We start from the raw sequence: 15,473 nt of genomic DNA, 5'->3' as shown, positions 1-15,473 counted from the left end.
GAGAGTTTTACTGGTATCACGTTGTACTTTCTAATTAGAGAGAGTATCCCAAGTGATGAGGATTCATCATTTCTTGTAGAATAATCTCACAGGTTAACAGATTTGGATGGCAAGATGTTTTGCCTTCATATGTAGCCTGTGTTTCCCCTCAATAACTCCTAGTCAACATGCTTATTGATTCCCCCCCCCCGCCTTAGGCAGCTTATTTCTATGTTAAAACATTTCAGAAAGTCAAGGAAAATCAAATTTAGTAAAAATCTGTAGATGTAGGGTTTTTTGCCTTAATCATAAGTTGTCTTTTCAGTCCTTTAGTCGCAACATGGCTCTTCTCTGAACTTTCTCTTTTTTAACAGTATTTTCTTAGTAACAGTATACCCAAAATCAAAAGTTAATATCCAAAGTATTTAACCTAGAGCCGTATAATGAAGGCTTTTACCTGTCATTTCAGTGTCCTGTCCTATCTCACTAAACAGCTCAAAGCAATCTATCATTTTATGCACTGTTTTTCTCAGCATATATTTGGGAAGAGCCATGTGCAAAATAGTTTATAATTAAATGCAATTCTCAGGACAAGTAAGAAATTGGAGATCATTAAAAACAAGAATGACCTAAAGGGACAAAGCTGTCTTGTGCATGAGTCAGACAATAGTCATGTCATGAAATCAGAGGTGACAGGATTAGGTGGTTCTCCTCTGAAAATGTAAATATAAAAATATAATATGTGATATATTTCTTGTACTCGGCAGCAAAAGCTCAGTGCTTCTTCCTTTGCCTGGTTATAGTTGTTTCACTTGTAATTTTTTGTGCATGCTGATAGCAGAATTTTTTAATAGTACAGGTCAGTGTTTCCTTTGCACTATCATTTGCTTTTGTTTCTTTTTATGAATCTGCAAACCTTCCAGGTTTTTGGCTCCAAACTCTGCCTGCTAATTAACCCTTACAGAAGAAATCCTCAAGAGTTTTAAAGTTTTCTGTGTTTATTGGAGCCCTGCCAACTATAAGGTTTAGATGGGAAAGTCTGTTTGCTCACTCTAGAAGGCTTTTGTGACTTACCAAGCCAGAAAACTTTTTCATCACTTAGCACTTTCTATGACGGATGACTGATACCCAACAATTCCCGTATATTCCCTGATCTTAAAAGTGGCCTGAGCTAAACCAGTCAGTAATCTCTCTACTTTCCCACAATGCAGTTCTACAAAAGCAGGTGAACAGGTGAAAAGTAGAAAGGTGAACCTCTCCAGTGAGTCCAAGCATCTAGAGGAGTGTTTAGAAAACAGAAGATTTCAGAGGAGCAAGCAAGACATAAAATCTGTGCCACTATCAACCTAGCAAGCAAAGAAGAATAAATGTAAGAGAAATGAAGCATAAGTCAACTCAAAATGAACATTTGAATAAAAGAACAGAGAAAATGATAAGACTGATATGAAAATACAAGTACTTAATTTGTCCACCTAACACGCTGGAAATTAATGCTGAGGAACAATTTAAGGAGGAAGTGCTCAGTAGTAAATCGTGTCTGAGGCCTATGTAGAAGAAAAGCAATCTAATTTAATGTAACACCTATTGTTTGGAGGAAGAAAAAAATAGTTACTTATGCTGTCTGCCATGTACCTGTATATATCCCACAACCCCCAGGCAAAGGTGTTTTAACTATAAGAGCATTATTAATCTCTAGGGCTTTGTTCCTCCCATGTTTCAAACCATTCAATCTGCGTTCCCTATGAGCATCAGAAGGCTGTAGAGCAACAGGAAAAAGTACAGGAGTCATGGGCAGACGTGGCGTGGGGATTGTGGAGCTGCCTGTATCTGGAGAGGTCAACAAAGAAACTTTGCCTCCGGAAATGAAAAAGTAATCCATTCCCATAAACATGTCATGCAGTGTGGAATAAAATGTCTATTCATGTGTCAGAGAATTGAGCAGGTACTCAATGTCTTTGACACGGTCTTCTTGCAGATTTGACATATCTCCATGTCAGAAATACCCTTTCTGAAGGGTTTGATTCCAATGGGCGTTTAAGAGCTTTACCAAAGCATGTGTTCTCCGTTCCTCAATATAGAGGCTTCAAGTGCTTTATTAGCGTGGGCAGTTGACGGTTATGACCAACAGGTTTGACAAGCAAATTCTTTTCCTAATAGGAAGAGCATTTTGACTATCTTTATTTTCAATCTCCAAAGACATTCCGGTAGAGAGTTCTTATCTTCAGCATTCAACTTCCTAATAACTGCTGTCTAAAATAAACCTTATAAGCCAGCCCTAGTAGCTAGGAAGTGTTCATATACATTAAGATCACAGCTGTTATTGTCAGGTTACGTTAAGTTGACCCAAGCAACAGCTTTGGAGAAAAGTCTGAATCCAGTTATATCATTGAAGGAAAAAAATTTTTCATCTGCATGGTGCTTTCAGTAAAATGGAAGGAGAATGGCTGTATACTTAAGTAAAATTCTTTCTTTTAATACTGCATCTTTTCAGAGGGGTATCAAATTTTTAACATTTCCGCTGGCCAAAATGCAGGAGTTGTAGCCTTACAGATGTTAGGCTGCATGGATTTCTGAATAAGCTACAGCATACGTACACAGAGCTGGCTTTATCACTCACAGCAAAATAAGAGGTTGCCTCGGGCAGCAGAATCCCTTACACTAGTGCCAGATGGCCTGAGTCTTCATTCACTTTAAATTCTTGTTTTTCTCTGTGTGAGGATTTTGGACTCCCCCAATTCTTTTGTGACTTCCAGGCTACCAGCGCCAGCTGACCTACAAGAGACAAGATGGTTCATACAGTGCTTTTGGCGAGAGGGATTCCTCAGGGAGTATGTGGTGAGTTGCTATTTAAAAAAGAGTTAGAAAATTCAGTGTTTGCTAAATGGGAAAAATACACAATTGGCAAGGAAAGAAGAGTAATTTTCCAGCTTCCATCGTGGTATCGCACACAGTGGAGAACAGAAATAATACTCGATGACTATATACTTACTGTTTCAATGCTGCTGAGTGTTCATACTACACTAGTAGGTGTATTATAGTCGTTTCAAGACTCAGGGGCAGTTAAGGTAGTCACATCTACTAATATGTCCAGGCTTTATGCACAGAAGCTATAGGTAAGGATCATATTTGGTCTACTGGAATTGGAGTAACAATGTATGGGGCATTTAAGCACCTAATTCCACTAAGGAATGGAGCTTCACCTGAGGCGTGTACAGAGACACTTGCTGTCCCTAGAAGTGCCAGAGGCTTCTACTAGGGTACAAAACCAAACACCAAAACTAACCCAAAAAACCCCGAAGAAGTCTTTCTCCCAAGTACTTTATATGCCCTTATGGATGAAATGGAATGGTGTGGATTTATGCCCTGAGAATTGAAGTGCAGTACCTTTCAGTGTCAAACACTATGAGCCAGAAATCATAAAACTGAGAAATCAGCTCATCTCACGAGTGTCCCCCTTAGGAAACCATGGCTTTTAAGGTTGTACGTTACATCACATTAGCTTGTTAGTTGCCTATAATGTCTCAGATGTAGTAGATTCTTGTTTTCATTCATTTCCTTGCGCTGCCATTTGGCTTTTCCATCTGCTCTGTATTTTGCTTTAAACTCATTTTCTTCATGAACTCATCTGAAGGGAAGTACCACTTCTATGATGCTGCTGCCTCACTGTTTCTAAGATAGTAAACTTTTATCTTGTATCTGGCATCTCCCAGTCCCTAGATGTAAAATATGGTGACACAGAATTACTTAACACTTGAAAAATCCCCTGCCAGGCATCATGCTTTCTACCCTCCCATTCCTCAGAGCCTTGTAAATGAATGATTCAATCTCCCAAAGCTGGCCAGAGTTCACACTTGTTGTATGTCAGAGGTTTAGAATTCCAAAAACACTTCTGTTGCTTTCTTAGTCTTAATTCTCTGTAAAGTATAACACAGCCTCAGACTTTATCAATGGGTCTGGATTATTTATTTTTTTTAGTTAAGACAGTAATAAAGTTGAAAAATTGACTCCTCTCTATTCTTTGCAAATAATTCCATATTTATAAGGATATTGATTCTTAATTTAAAAGCTTTTGTTATATTTAAAATAATTTGGGTAGTAGATGAGCACTTGTAAAAGAGAACTGAATTTCAGAGTGTGTCATAACTAAACCAAATATATCTTCCAGTTATGCTTGTCAATTTAATTTGTTGATCCTTAATCCTGCTCTTATCCAGAAGTTTGGACAATGTTCAGGTGTTTTTATGTACTTTTTTTTTTTTAATATTTACTGTTTCCCCAACAAGATCTTTAACATTCGTGCTTTCTAAGAATGTTGTTTTCCCCTTACTGATACGTTATTCTGAATTTGTTTTCTCAGTAAAGATGATAAATTTTATTTATAGGCTAACAGCTTTTGTCCTCAAGTCCTTTGCGCAGTCTCGTGGGTTTATTTTCATTGACCCAAAAGAACTGACAGCTGCCAAAGACTGGATCATCCAGCATCAGAAAGAAGACGGTTCCTTTCCTGCTATGGGCAGGATACTAAATAAGGACATTCAGGTAAAAACTACACAGACTCAAAATCATGCAATAAGTGCATTTTTTAAGTTATTATCAAAGCATGAAATGATGCAGTTTCCCTAAGCCTAATATGAATACTGCACTTACAAGGCTAGAATAGTATAGGATGAACTAGGAGAAATTCAGGTAAAAAAAGTCTATCAGAACGTATCTGTGTGCTGTCCCATGAGAATGGCAAGCGAGACGTCACTTCAGAATCGTGTCCCGGAGTATAAAGTTATGTGCATTGAGTGTGTTCTCAAGCTATTGCTGGGGAAGGAAGCTACAATGTTGGCTTGGGTTCCTAAATTTCATACTCCTTATGTGCAAAGGAAAAGAAGTTCTGTGATACCATGGCTTCTCTTATAACATATTCTTTGTCTTGCTTCAAGAGTCTTTTTATCCGGTGTCCTTTTCTTGAGATTTCATCCAGTGGTTTCTGTTTGTTGCCCTCCAGGGTGGAATCCATGGTAAGATCTCCCTGACAGCCTATGTGGTTGCATCTCTTCTGGAAACAGGTGTAACTTCTGAGGTAACAAAACTTAGTTAAAATAGCTCTCATGTTCTACATATTCTAAAAATTCTTTTTTTTTTTTTTTTTTTTTTTTTAAACTTGATTCTACTGCTGTTCTGTGCTCACTAGGATGGTAGCATCCAGGTAACAGAGGCTGTTGGAAAGCCTTGAGATTATCCTAAAGTTAAGGAATCTGTTCTGAAGTTATTCAGGGTAATCTCCCATCCTTCAACCATCACCTCAAGGATTATTCTACCAAAGCAAAGCTCTTCCCTGCAACCCCATTCTCCAACCTCTCACAGAAATGCCTGCAAAAAATGTTTTCTGCCTTGTAATTTCAAGGTGTGATTGCAACCTATGCAGATACTGGTAGCTTGCCTATATATACTGAAAAAAAACTTTAACTAGCTATCTTAGTGCTAACAGCAGTTTAACTAGGGCCACATAGGCTTCGGGGATCCAGAAAACTTTTGTGGTCTGCCTTTGCTACAGTGGCCAAAATGCTACTGCTATTAGATTACAGTATCTTTGGAGAGCTGTACTCCTATGATCTGCTGGATTGAGGACTCTGGAGAAAAATGTTTCTCCTCTTTGTACTGAGACAGAACAGGAATACTACAGAAAAAAGAATAGTTACTTAGGAACATGCAATTCCACTGCATAATTCTTGAAGTAGAAAAAAAGAAATCACTTCCAGTATGACTGGCATTTTAGAGATTCCTTCTTAAAAGTCACCGTAAAAACAGTGCTCCTCTCCTCTGTTGTATTTTTGCTGGCATGCAATTTCACTAGAATGGAGATGCTTGGATAACATCATAGTTAAACATTCTCACTAACTGGCAGCTGAACATTCCCACAATGACTGGAAGAATGTCCACTTGCAGGTGCGCCGAGCAAGTCATGAATACAGTTCTTCACTTGCCCTTCAACAGCCAAGGGAAAGTGGTGGGGGTGAGTAGGTCTGTACATGTAGAACTGGAAGATTAAAACAGGAGGTGTAGTGAATGTTGCAGCATGTCTTGGTGATCCGTACTCAGGCAAAAGAATTGCCCGTTCAGGCAAAACCCAGTGAGTTTGTGGAGACTTTGAAACAGCCAGTGCAAACAGCAGTATCTGTTCAGAAACTTTGGGATAATCTCAGCACTTCTGGTGGCATCTCTGGAGAGCTTGAAGAGTGAGACTATGCTGCCGCTGCAAGCAGATACCCCTTAACCTCCAGTTCCTGTTGGAGCAGGCGGCCTTCAACCTTATTAAAAATTAAAAAACAAAACAAAAAACCAAAACCCAACATCCTCCAGTGCTCATAGAGTAACTTTCTGCCTCCCTGTCAGCAGTGTCTCCCCTCTGAGGAGTGATGTGATGCTCCCTCTGGGCTGCTGTGTGTCAAGACAGCCTTAGCATTTTTATTTGCTGGAAGTGCAGTTTATGTGGATCTAATGGTTTTCCTAGAGGAGATTTGCAAGTGTTACTAATGATGTTAGCTAGGAAATGAGGAAGGGGAAGGTTAGTGCCACAGGGAAATCAAAGGAAACCAAATTACATCAAGTCCAATTAAATTGTTTCTATAAATTATCAGAGCCACGTTCCTACATGGTGAGGTCATTGAGGGAGTTAATAAAACATTTTTGTTGGCTGCAGGGACCCCTGGGAACCTTGGCCTTTATTATCCTCTGGCGTCTGCTAGACGCTCCGGAGTGTCAGGAACACAATCAAACATACAGTAGAGAGCTTGCTTCTGCTCTGTTCATCTACTGCCTTGAAGGCCCATGAAATTTCTTCAGCTTTAGGGGGGATAAATGTGTCTCAGTGTTAGACTAGATCATTTTTGCTATGCTATTTGCTCCTTTTTTTTTTTTTTAATTTGTGTTGCATGGCTTTTCTTAAGGAAAGGAAAGTGTTAGTGTCATTCTGCAGAGAGCAAACGGTATCTTTCCTAGTTCTGTTTTTTGTTTTTTTTTTTTTTTTAATGGACACAAAGTGATGAGAAATAAAGTGATTCTAACTTCTGAGATATAGAGGCTGGTAATATGTCTGGGCTTTTTCCCCTAAACATAGGAAGAACAAACAGCTGTTGACAAAGCAAAACACTTCTTAGAGTCCAACTTGTATTCAGCAGAAGACCCCTACACTACTGCCTTGATTGCATATGCCCTGACACTGCTACACAGTCCCTCCGCTGCTGTGGCGCTGCGGAAAATGAACAGCATGGCTATTACACAAGGTACTGTGCTCCTGGGTCCAATCTGGCAAGTCCCTGAACTGGCGATTCTCTTATGGGAACAAGCAAACAGCCCTTGCAACTTGAATGATATATTTGAGTTACTGGAGAGGATAGAGCCTGTGAGATGAGGTCTTCCTCGTGGCACAGTCTGAATTCGTAAGGCAAGAGTTTTCTTGATTCTCTGCAGGGAGGGCTGAGTACCTTAGTTCCACATCTGCAGCTAATGCTGGAAGAAGGCGAGTGTACCAGAGGCTCTGCAGTGCCCTTCCTGTCGATATGACAAAGAGTTTGCCTTGTAACAGATCACATTCCCTGATGATGTATTTTAATCCAAAATCCAGGAATTACCTAATTTGTCACATTGAGCCATCTTTGTAATTGCAAAAGGGAGCCTCTTGCCCAGGGGATGCTTGTCTAAAAGGAGGAGGGACAGTGCAGTTCGGGGCATGAATTTGTTCTTTGAGTCAATGCAAAATTAGGATTTCATTCTTCCCATGTACAGGGGCTTAGCTGCAGTCCTGCAGTAGATATTCTACTGTTCTGTTTTTCTAGATGGCTTTACACACTGGAGCTTGACGGGAACTCTTGTTGCTGATGAAGATACCTTCATGGGATTTAATGATGGTCTCTCTCAATCAGGTACTTGTACTGCAAAGACAGAGATAAGAGAATGGGCTGCAACAGCAGGCTACTGACTGCATGTATTCTAGTGAATTGTTTATACAATAGAAGGTATTCTGAAAATAGCAGTCAGTCAGGGTCCAGATGAAATGAGAGCTCATAAAAGGCAAGTAATGCTGTGCTGAAAGAGCTGCTTAAGAGCAAATGAGAGACAGCTAGGTGTGGTCAAGACAGGACTGTCTTTTGAGCCCCAGCTATCTTACCGTTTTTTACTCCAGTTTTATAAAGACAGTGAGTGATACAGAAGAGTGAAAGCCATAAGGGATTCCAGCAGGGAGGAATCAGTTGAAATGGAAATCTGAGACAAGTCAAATGCATTTAATTTTAGAGCTGTTTAGCTTTCTATTTTCAAATGGTTCTAGGGTTTGTACAGCCAGCTTTTATTGGCAGTCACTGACATTTCAGCTGATTTCCTAGACTTTAACTATCAAAGCCACAACAGTGAATGATGCTATAATTTTCAAGTCACTTAAAGCCATTGACTTTTCTAATAGGATGTAGGTGCACCCATGTTCAGGAGGGATCTATGAAAATCTCTAGGAGAGGAATACAGTAGGGGCAGCAGCAAAGTAGAGCTGGAGTGGGACACAATCAAGTAGAAAGAAGGTTATCTATTGTGTGAAGGAAAGAGCTTATGTTGGAAGCAGAGATATCTTTGGAAGATGACGCATCTTGGGTGCAGACATCTTTTAACTCCATTTTTCTCTTCCTGTGTTTACTTCTACAGAATCTTTTTTTTTTTTCAGTTAATGAATATCCGTGCAACTATCTTGAGACCTGCCCAGATTCTCACTTATAGATGGTATTTGATTTTTTTTTTTTTTATTTTCCACTTCCTCCTCTCTTTTAGTTGTTTCAGCAGAAGTGGAAATGACATCTTATGCCCTTTTGACGTACACACTCCTAGGAGACGTGGCTTCTGCACTCCCAGTAGTAAAATGGCTTTCACAGCAAAGGAATGCACTTGGAGGATTCTCATCTACTCAGGTGGGCTGTCTGAAAAAAGTAGCTTCAATGCATGCATAATCAATTGTGGAAATCAATTGATTCAGGCATGGTCAATGGAGAGTTTCTAGCTAGAGTCTGAACAGAAACTGTCTGTGTTCTGGTAAGAAAAAAAAAATTTCCAGTGCTCTTTACTGCTTCCCTCTTGGACTGATAATTTGAAAGGAACCTAGACTTTGTCCTTACAGATGGCTTTGACAGCAAAAGTGAACGAAACCTGATATTTCTTTTGCTATCCGAATTAATAGGGAAGATTCTGCTACCAGAAGCTGATGACTGTACAGCACAGTGCTTGTTTGTAAGTTTACTATGCTCCTGTATTCTTCACTATTCTGATCTTTACCTCTTCTGATCCCTAGGACACATGTGTAGCCCTGCAGGCTCTGGCTGAATATGCTATCCTGTCCTATGTTGGAGGAGTCAACCTTACCATTTCCTTGGCTTCTACTAATCTAGACTACCAGGAGACATTTGAGCTTAACAAGATGAATAAAAAAGTCCTCCAGACTGCAGTGGTAGGTGGTTTTGTATTTATGTAGCCAAGTTTTTAAAGCGATCCCTGTGAGCTGGGTTCTGAATGACAACTCAGGTAAGTTCAGTAATGGTAAAAGCACAAGCTAAGCACTGAGGTCTTAGGACTTTATGGTGTTTTATGGCTGGGTCCTGGTGTGAAGGAGGCAGGACTCAAAGTTAAAGGCATTTTTTGCCCTAACTAATGCTTGGTGCTTATTTTGGGCTGCTGCTTGTTTCTACCATTGTTAAATGCAGGTGGCTAAAAAGAATAAGCTTCATCACTTCACTTCTGCGGTCTCCTTTATAACCAGAAAGATATTTTGTGCAGAATAAAGCTAAAATTGATATTCGTTTCCATTCTGAGTGCCATGTCTTGCCTGTGTCTTAACTGTGGATTCTCCCCAGATCCCCAGTATTCCAACGGGGCTGTTTGTGAGTGCCAAAGGTGAAGGCTGCTGTCTGATGCAGGTAAGGTTTCCATGGGACTGGAGAAAGTACATGAGCAGGTGATCTCTAAACTCACAGTCTGTTTGCTACCTGTTTAATCCCAGTTTGCTATGAGGGAGGAGTTACACTTTGAATTTTTCTCAAAGTAGTTGTATAGCATGGTATTGCTTTCATTCATAGAAGTGTGGTTGTACTAGGGTGAATTTGCTCTGGTATACCTTTATCTATATATAACTGTGTTGCAAAGCCTCTGTTGCCTCTATGCCTGCCGATTGCCTCTCTCTGAAGAAATCTGGTGTTTATGCTGGTCTTTGGGCAACGTTTGTAGATGCAATGAAACACTGGGATCTAATAAGCTGCCCTGACTCTTTTTTTGTTTCATTTTTACCTGCCTTTCTGCTGCAGATTGATGTCACTTACAACGTTCCTGATCCGATTGCCAAACCAGCTTTCCAGCTCCTGGTTAACCTCAAGGAGCCAAAGTCAGAGCAGCATCTTCAAACTCCAAATCTCCTGCGGTCTGTCTCTCCAGATGAGAATCGCTCTGAAGCCCTGCACAGAGAGAGGACACTGGTGGATGATGATGACCCAGCTTCAGATCAGGACCATCGGGAATACAAAGTCATACTGGAGACGTGCACTAGGTAGGAAATGCCAATCTGCATCATGCCCTGCCTGTATCTCAGAGACCATCTAGTTTGCTGATCAGCACATCTATACTGATACATTCATTGATACAGGAAAGGTACCAAATTCTTTCTTGCTGCACTGTCTGTATCTCAGTGTAAAATAGAACACCACACATGGAGAATGCAGAATTTCAACCATAATTATGGGTTGTAGGACAGAGTTACTGCATAGATATTCACGAGCATTGTCTGCTGGCATTAATTTTAGTGCTAAGTGTATGTCAAAGGTAGAGAAACAAGAACAAAATTTGCTAAGAGGGCAACACCTTGGGTTTTTATCATCAAGTTTCATTACTGCATTCCAAACCCTGAAGATGACAAATTGAATGTCATTTGCTTGTATCATGAGGAAAAGAAGTAGTTCTGGATTATTTTCTAGGTCTTAAGTAACAGGCTTTCCTTAAAAGCCTGAAAGAGCTAGGTAATTTCAGCCAGTTAACTAATATCTTAAATGTGTCGATAGTTTTATAAATATTATTGACTTCAATGTTTGAGTTGCTTATTCTTCAGTTTTGGATACCAAAGACCTAAGAGAAGATGCTTGTTGCCATGGCATGAATTTGGTATCTATGGTAAAGGCATGATATAGGCCAATATTTGTTAGTAAGCTCTCTAAAGCTCGTAGCTTATCTCCTTGTTCCATATAAAGAAATTCAAAATAATTTTTAAAGTTGGCATGATACTAAATCTCCAGAAGTTTCATTCCTAGCTCTCAAAGCACTTTGCAAAGACACTAGCAGTTCCGTCTCATTTTATAGATTGGGAAACTCAAGATATTAAGAGAAAACAGCTTGCCTATAGACAAGCAGCAGCAAGAATAGTTTCTGACCTGTGTTCAATCCACTTACATGTTTTGCTTAAACATGTTAATACTGCTGCAGTTATCAGGAGTTGCTGATATCTTCACAAAATGTTTTGATTTTTAAGGAGGTTGCTTGAAAGTTGGCCCAAGCAAGGGAAAGCCACAACTAAAGTAAATAAGGAGGGCTTACAGCGTCCTGCTGTAAAATAGAAGAAACTGTTCCCAAGAAATTCATAACTAATCTGCATATTTGTGACCAGGAGTATGGCAGGTGATGGGGCTACAGCTTCACTGAACTCGAACAGCAGAAGTAAAGTGAACGGCTCAGATGCAATTCATGGAAATGGAAAACTTTCACTCCCCTACCAGGTTCCTGCAGAGGCAGCACCATACAGTGACTACAGTCCTGAAAACAGTTCCAGTGACTCCAGGCAGAGATGAGATCTTATTATCTCTCTCAACACACTTGCCCCTTGCTCACGTGGCCACGTTGCTGGCAGATGCATTACTGATTGCCACAAGCCTGTGAAATCCTGGGCCAGGCATTTTTTGGCCTAGTTGAATTCTTCCTCCCTCCAGTAACAGCAGCCTGTGATGAGCAACTCAAACTCACCATCCAAAAGAGTGCTAGAGTCAGTCTGGCTGTATATAACACAATATCACTTTCTCAACCCCTTCTCCTCCTGCCTAAGCACTGCAGCTTGTATTGGGGAGGTAGGTTTATAAAGTCTTGTCAGTCCCTTGAAGATGCCTGTAACTAAGGAGGCTGCCCTGCATCAACACAACCTTTCTGTTGTTATTTCTGAAACTTCTGCCCTGGGAATTGTTGGAGCAAAGACAGAAATTTGAGAGGAAGCCCAGTCCAAGAAGATTGATTGCTTGGAAAGAAAACAAAAGCAAATGGAATCTTCCCTTTCCTCCCCTCTTCCTGTAATGATGCTCTTTTAACTCCTTCATCATCGTATTTAGGCAATGTGAGTAGAGGAGTGCATCCAAGGATGACAAGTGAAGTATTTCGAGCTGGGGATGTTCTTCAGAATGTAATTGTTTTAGGTGTTGTCATGCTCAGTGAAGTCCTTGGGGCACTTTTGAGGAGTTAGGGAGAAAACAGTATGGGAAATAGAGGGCTGTGATATATGACAGAGAATGAGAAAAATGCAGGTAAAGGGATACTGTAGGATTTTTTTAGGGAGCATGGTGCATGGAGTTAGATCAGGATTAACAAGGCTTAATGTCTCTGGAAGACTGAACTGTCTCACACAGAGCCAACTGGATCTGTCCACAGACCGTCTCATGCTACTGTGGGCGTATGAGCTTGGGTGTGGCATTACATCCAGGGTGGCTCTCTGCAGAGCTTTGGCAAACTCACCCACCCACCCTAAGCTGCAGAGGTCTCCAAGTAGCCCTGCAGGAGACGGTTCAGATCTGGCAAATTCGTTCCTGGAAGCTGCGTACTATGTTTTCTCAGTGCTGGGCATGAACTAATAAGCCCTCCTGGGTCCAAGCTCATTTTCTTTGTGGTGCAACTAAACAGCAAACAGGTAAGCTGCCAAGGAGGGATAGTTTAGAGCTGACTATATGTGAATGCAGAGAAAAGAGAACATTGTTCTGGAATTAGCAGGTGCTGCTTTGTTACAGTGTCAACTCTTCTGCCATGCTGCAAGAAATTTAAATCTTTTGCAATGGCCCAAATGAAGTTTCTCTCCACCCCTCTCTGTGTGTTTTTTTTTTTTAATGCACACTCCACCAGTAACAACTCTGAATTTCAGTGGTTTTTTGGAGTCTCCATTGATATTATAGAGGACAATATAGGCAGTGAATTCTTTAACACTAGTTACTAGAGAGTGAGCTTGCTGACTCATTAGCAAAGACACTTTTCTCAGTGTCAATTAGATGCTGGAGGGAAATGGCGATTTATGAAACCCCAGGGTTGAACAACTCGGCCTGGTGTGTTGGGAAGTAACATTCCTCTTACACCACAATCCATTTACAGCCCTCCACTTAGGAAAGAACAGAAGTTTCTTCTACTCCAAGGGGTTATTCCTTTTTACCAAGTGCATTTTGTCAGTGACTAATTGAAAAATGAGGCAAGCAGCCCCACAGGAGACTACAGTCTTCCTTCTGCTTTTCTGCCTCCACTTGTCTGGACATCTCCTACATCTCTGCCCTCTAAGTTGTGCGTAATTTTTGTTGGATCAAAGCAGAAAAGAGGATTTTGTAAAGCCAAGTAGACTGTGGCTTTCAACAAGTCCTTCAAAGAGTAGTAGATCCTTTTATTTTGTTTTTCCTCTGAAGTTTGTTTCAATTGTTCTCCATCCTGAGTTGTCCATGTACCATTTGTTATCCTGGATCCTGAGTTTGTTTTCATTCTTTCTCTCTTTTTGTTCTCATGGGTAGATGGCTGCACTCTGGATCTTCTAACATGGCTGTCTTGGAAGTGCCGTTGTTCTCAGGGTTTCGTGCAGATATTGAGAGCCTAGAGCAGGTAAGATGCTATAATGAGAGTGGCAAGGCATGATCTTGGGCCAGGACCTGGCGCTCTAATTAGCAGGGATTCCCTTTGGGGAGCAATAGGAAGCAAATGGCATTGGATGTTACATCACTGTCCAAGAAGACACAATTAAAAGGGCGGGTGGGGGGACAAGGAGATTTCACTTGTCAAAAAATATTTATCTGAAATGAGTAAACAGATGTTCTGAGCAAGAAAAACAAATTTACCCAACATGGCCAAATGAAGGTTTATTACTGAGCACAGTGCACAGTAATTAAATGAGACCCATTTGGAAATGCTGAAGTGAAAATGTGCTCTAACAGGAGCTGTTTATGGCTTCTTAGTGGGCTGTGTTATCTCCAACATCTGGATTCCATTTCTTTGGAGGCTCTCTGTCTTGGAATTTTTTGCCTTCCCCCCCCCCCCCCCACTTCTGGGAGAACATCATGTTTATTGCAAGCCAAACTGAGGTGGACAGAATGTGCCTCTTACCCAGCCAGCCCTCTAGGGGAGATGAACTGTAATCTTTAGCTTTCCTTTCTATTTTATGGAAGCATTACAGTGTATCCACTGGTGTTTTTTACGCTGCAAATAGAGGTTTTTAAGGACTATGTAACTAAAGAGGTGTAAAATCCTTGCATCCTTGAGAACTGGTAAAGAGCTTGAAAGTGTTTTGCTTCCAAAAGATTTCTTCTGTTAATAGCTTTATCATCATTATCCTAGGGGGAGGAGGGGTTCGGGGAAAGAATTTTAAAGCAGAATCGTAGTGAAGACCAGGCAGTTTAATTTGACATCCTAATTCAAGGAAAAGTGCACATTGCTTTGTCTTCTCTAGGATTTCACTTGATTTGGCTAATTTATAATATAAACACCATTGCATTTTCTTGGAGCAAATGAGACCAATATGTTCAGAGGCTTACAATCCATGTCAAAATCTGCTGTCAGATAGTCTCCTGGGCTGTCATTGAAGCCAGAGAAACTTGTGTATTAGTCCCTGAGAAGAGAATTGCATCCTTCCAGTATTAGGGAGCTGTGCTGGAATACTTTTGTACAGAGATGTGTGTTGATAAGATATGAAATTACTCGTGTAAAAAGAAATATCAAAGTTATTTTATATCTGTTCACTAGCGGCATGTTAAGAATTCTGTTTTCAAATGCATGCATGAAAAATGCATCAATTCTTATTTGCCTGTTGACCTTGGAGTGTGATATTCTCTGTCACATGCAACAAATGGTGCAACAAACAACTATGGCTATTCAGATGAGGCAAGACTAGCAGCAGGAGGTCTCCAGTATCCCTGTGGTAAGAGAAGGGAGGAAAATTAGGTGAGGGGGCCTGTAGTGGGTTTGGATACTATTTTATCTCCTCCTGCTGAAGGTTGCTAGAGTGACAGTCGTTTGTACTGCTTTCAAGTAAGTTCTCTTTCACAGTAATTTATGTAAATAATGGCAGAAAAAATATGGATGGAAACCTGGCTTAGGACCAGAGAACTCAAAACGAGATAGGAGGAGAACAACAGGATATCTTTATGGTGTTAAACCCATGGAATGTTTTATCAGCAGAGGAAAAGGAGGACTAAAGGGAGGGAAAG

At 40.5% G+C, this 15,473-nt stretch overlaps 1 protein-coding gene across 1 annotated transcript in view; it reads left to right on the top strand.

Moving 5' to 3' along the window:
- The window catches only part of CPAMD8 (C3 and PZP like alpha-2-macroglobulin domain containing 8), a gene marked incomplete at its 3' end in the record, with an annotated part of 54,255 nt that overhangs the window by 26,861 nt on the left and 11,921 nt on the right, over positions 1 to 15,473 (top strand). Inside the window, exons 27-36 of the mRNA XM_082011086.1 lie at positions 2,733 to 2,814; positions 4,362 to 4,518; positions 4,976 to 5,050; positions 7,088 to 7,253; positions 7,806 to 7,892; positions 8,785 to 8,921; positions 9,299 to 9,454; positions 9,858 to 9,920; positions 10,305 to 10,543; positions 13,788 to 13,875. Coding sequence (XP_081867212.1) covers positions 2,733 to 2,814; positions 4,362 to 4,518; positions 4,976 to 5,050; positions 7,088 to 7,253; positions 7,806 to 7,892; positions 8,785 to 8,921; positions 9,299 to 9,454; positions 9,858 to 9,920; positions 10,305 to 10,543; positions 13,788 to 13,875 — 1,250 coding nt within the window. The remainder of the gene's footprint in view (positions 1 to 2,732; positions 2,815 to 4,361; positions 4,519 to 4,975; positions 5,051 to 7,087; positions 7,254 to 7,805; positions 7,893 to 8,784; positions 8,922 to 9,298; positions 9,455 to 9,857; positions 9,921 to 10,304; positions 10,544 to 13,787; positions 13,876 to 15,473) is intronic.

This window comes from Phaethon aethereus (genome assembly GCF_964289735.1).
Source record: "Phaethon aethereus genome assembly, chromosome: 26".
In the NCBI taxonomy this organism is placed as follows: Eukaryota; Metazoa; Chordata; class Aves; order Phaethontiformes; family Phaethontidae; genus Phaethon; species Phaethon aethereus.
Note: the sequence above shows the minus strand (reverse complement) of the source record. Positions and strands in the feature narration are given on the sequence as shown.